General features: G+C 49.6%; 1 protein-coding gene across 1 annotated transcript; it reads right to left on the bottom strand.

Annotated features, from left to right (window-relative positions):
- Positions 1-572: 572 nt before the first annotated feature.
- Positions 573-2315, bottom strand: LOC119272375 (putative F-box/FBD/LRR-repeat protein At1g78840). Its single transcript, XM_037553880.1, has 3 exons — positions 1758-2315; positions 1503-1637; positions 573-1059 (listed from the first exon to the last, which is right to left on the bottom strand). Exons 1-2 carry the CDS (start codon positions 2307-2309, stop codon positions 1581-1583), a joined length of 609 nt encoding a protein of 202 aa, XP_037409777.1. The 5' UTR covers positions 2310-2315; the 3' UTR covers positions 573-1059; positions 1503-1580.
- Between the last annotated feature and the right edge of the window lie 1570 nt (positions 2316-3885).

Below are 3885 nucleotides of genomic sequence, written 5' to 3'. Positions count from 1 at the left end.
CTTGTTACAACTTGAACAGTGTCCAGATCCCTGGTGTTCACTGTGAGCAACTTGCATGCTCTCCGGCATCAGCAATCCATTTGCAATAAGTGTTTAACCCGAAAAAGAAAATATACATTTGTAAGCAACACCTTCTTGCCTCCTCTCTGGCAGCACAGCTGAACTCATCTATCAGCATGCGCACTTAGCTGACGGTCTAACAAACAAACGGTGCGCAATGACGCCCGCCCTCAAGGGCACTCTTAACTCACCGCCTGTGCAACCATGCACGCCGCCGACAGCTTAATGCATACCAAGTCGATTCATGCTAACAAGAACAACTTCACAGCACAAATGAAAATTGTACTTGGACAAACCAGAAAGACCACATTAGACTACTAGAGTACGAGTACTAGATAGCCTGCACACAAATGACTGCAAGGTAAAACGAAAAACAAGATGAAGAAATTATAGGTAAAAACAATTTATCCGATTCAATCCGTTACTCCCACCAGCAATCCAGCCACGCAAGACTTCTTGGCACAAACAACCTCATCATGTAACACCACATCCAGAAAGAATGCCAAGAGAAATGCAGGTTTTTTAGCTGAAGAACCAGCAGTCTTGCAGCACAAGAGGCACGGCGTGGTGCTATTAACTGTAACTTACAGAGATCCTTTCTGCTTTGTAGTAGTACCTGAGGTCGAAAGGGTCAGCCCACCCAAAATCAGAAACTATATTGTGCCTGCAGAGTGGACCTGCGACATCAGTGCGTGGGCTCTCGATGATCTGTAGTTTGCAAGCTTTGCTGCTCCATTTCGCACCCGTCAGAGGCTTCAGCTTCACATTCACATCATCATCCACCGAGGAGAAACATGCCTTGGCCACCACGACCACCATCAGCTCCAGCACCCGACCTCTCTCCGCAATGAACTTGAGGAAAGCAACCTCGCTTCTCGACCCTTGGAACTCGTAGAAGAACACCTTCTTCATGCTCTGCACCATGCATTTCATGGGACCGCCCTCCTCCCAGAACTTCAGATTGACCTTGCCGGTGGACTTTTCAGGTATGGGAGGGGACTGCACATGAAAATGGTAGCATACATAGTTCAGATATCTTATCTATGAGCATGCCAACAGTTATATGATTAATTTCACAGTTCTGACAGTGCAAAGTTGTACTCGCTCCGTTTTATTTAGTTCGCATATTAGCTTTGGTCAAAGTCAAGCTTTACAAACTTTGACCAAATTTATATACAAAAATATTAAGATATATAATAACAAATCAACAACATTAGATTTATTATTAAATGTACTTTCACATCGTATAGATTTATTATGATAAATGTCTATATTGTTTTCTATAAACTTGGTCAAACTTTACAAAGTTTGACTTCAGTCAACTCTAATATGCAGAGTAAATAAAAACGGAGGGAGTACTAAATCAAAGACGCTTATTTCGGGGCTAGTATTCTAAAATTGCCAATGCAACAACTGTATCTAGTTAAGTTAACCAATTATACATAGACATGGAGCGTCTCCAGCTTGGGGAAACAGCGGAGAAAGCCGGGCACTTTCTTCACAGCATTGCGGATACCGAACTACACGTCTATGGCCAAAATCTGGACACTAGGGACAATGTTCTCCTTGCTCCCAGCCTGCAATGCATCCCAGCACCAAGAACAGAGAAACTAAGTCAGATCATACATTGGCAATATTAATTAACACAGCACAGTTAGTCAGTTACATATGCAAATTAAATTAGTAGGATAAACGACCACGATGACGGTGTTGCTAATCCCCAGCTCTGTCTGTCCTGGCTGAATGTACCCCAGCACACGCAGGTTGGGTGCACCGCCAATCTTGATCCTGGAAGGGCTGTTTATGGTGAACTTGCCGGTTCCAGGCAAGGATACATTTCTCAGGAAGAGCCTCTCCAGGCGAGGGGCATCCACCACTTCGATGTCCTTCAAGTGGGTATAGCCCAGCTGAAGACACCGCAGGCTGTGGCTGACGAGTCGGAGGCGCGCTCCGGTCTGGCTCCACATGATGAGGAGGAACTCCAGGACGGGGCTTCTTTCGAGCAAGAAGGCCAGAGCACGGTCCTCCATGACAGTCATGCAGAGGCCGAGCTCCCGGAGATTTGGGAAGCTGGCGCCGCGCGGCACGGCGGTGGTGCCTGGAAGTGTCCAGACGCCGAGATAGAGGCGGGTGAGGGAGGCGCAGCTGAAGAGCGTGGCGGGGAGGCGCAGGTCAATCGGCCAAGGGCGGTTGACAAAGACGAGATCTTGGACCCCCTTGGCGACGAGGGTGTCGACCCAGTGCGCCATCTCGCCTCGGTGCTCGTCCATGGTGCTGCAGGTGAGGTGGACGCAGCTGAAAGGCCCCGGGTGCGCCGCGAGGGCGCTGGACACTGCGCCGGTGACGGCGCGGGGAGAGGGAGCGCCGATGATCAACGGGCCAGAGGCGCCGCCGTCCGGGAGCAGATGGCTGTCGACAAGAGTAAGGGGCGCCGAGCGCCAGAGTGGGCGCCAGCGCGAGGCGAGAGCGGCGGTGCGCGCGGCGTCCTTGGCGGGGAGGCGGGATATGATGTCGCGGAGGAGCTCGTCGGGGAGGCGGCTGATGCGGTCGACGCCGTCGGGGACCCACGACGCGCCGGCGAGCGAGAGGGGCGCGGTGGGGGAGACGGGCGGGTCCGGGAGGTACTCGTACGCGAAGTGGAGCAGCATGTTTGAGCCGAGGTCCAGCATCGCAGGATCCCGGCCGCAACGCTCTATTCTGGCGAGCATATCGCTCCTGGAGATGCCAAGGAGCACCTGCTGGTCGTCCATGGCCGCCGGAGGAGGGGGAAAAGGGCGACGGCGAGGGTTTTGGTTTGGGGGAGGAGCAGAATGGTGGCGGTGTGACTGAGTGGTGGTGGGCAGAGATGTTGGGCCAAAAGTTAGGATCAGGTATCCCTGGGCCCATTATACAGCTTCGACTCAACAAAGAGTTTCAATCTTCTAGAGAGAAAAAAAAATCAAATACTCAATACTAACTTTTTTTTGTTTCCCGTGGAAAATACTCAATACTAACTTTGTAACTCACCATAGAAAATATTGTGGAGCAAGTGAAGATTTTTTTTGGCTTCAACACAGACATGCCAATTGACTGTGGCACGGGTAACACGTCTTGTTTCCACCATTCCACGACGATCCGCACGATATGTGGTGATACCCAGAAGCTACTTGATGGCACAGGAGTTTGATAGAAACATATGATTTAAATAATTTGGTGATGAATTATTTCTCGCATTGTTCAGTCTAAGGTACTGGAACCGAATCCTAGAGCATCTGACTAGGTGAAGTCTATGGTTACCCGTGTCGTGAAAACAAACTTAGTGGCTCACTTATCCCGGAGAAGGCATGCGAGGCTCTTTTTCAACATAGGAGTTTTGAAGGCTAGGGCCCTGATGAGTTGCACGCTATGTTTTAAGCGCTTTTGGTCGATCATGGATGATGATCTATGTCAGTAGCAGTACTTTGTTACTATCAAGTGCATCGTTAGGGAAGAGGAAGGTTAAGGAGAAGTAGAGGGTGGTCTCTATGAGCAAGAAAAGTGTTGACTCTAGACGTGTTATGGTGTGAGTAAGACTCTGTTGGGCAGGAACAAGCAGTTGGAGGCCCGACTCTTCAAGATCAAAGAAACTCAGCCTCCTCTTCACCAGTCATGAATTTTGACCCTTATTTAGCAGCACCAAAACTTGAGTAGGCCCAAGACAAGTAAGGGGCGAGAAGAGTGGGCCATGGATGTATTACATTTTGGGTTGAGACTTCGTGGGCCATAGAGTGCCTAAGTGGGTTGGAGGCTTATCAAGGTGTTATATCCGATAGTCGATCATTGTAATTAGGTATCATGAATGAATGT

The sequence above is a fragment of the Triticum dicoccoides genome, chromosome 3A, assembly GCF_002162155.2.
Source record: "Triticum dicoccoides isolate Atlit2015 ecotype Zavitan chromosome 3A, WEW_v2.0, whole genome shotgun sequence".
Classification (NCBI taxonomy): domain Eukaryota; kingdom Viridiplantae; phylum Streptophyta; class Magnoliopsida; order Poales; family Poaceae; genus Triticum; species Triticum dicoccoides.
This window is presented reverse-complemented; position numbering and strand designations above follow the sequence as displayed.

What these genes read in the sequence shown, in the direction of transcription:
- LOC119272375 (XM_037553880.1), bottom strand. Translation starts at nt 2,309, where the DNA reads ATGGCGCACTGGGTCGACACCCTCGTCGCCAAGGGGGTCCAAGATCTC. An exon ending in TTAGCAACACCGTCATCGTG is followed by an intron (nt 1,638 to 1,757) that starts GTCGTTTATCCT and finishes GATGCATTGCAG; the next exon opens with GCTGGGAGCAAGGAGAACAT.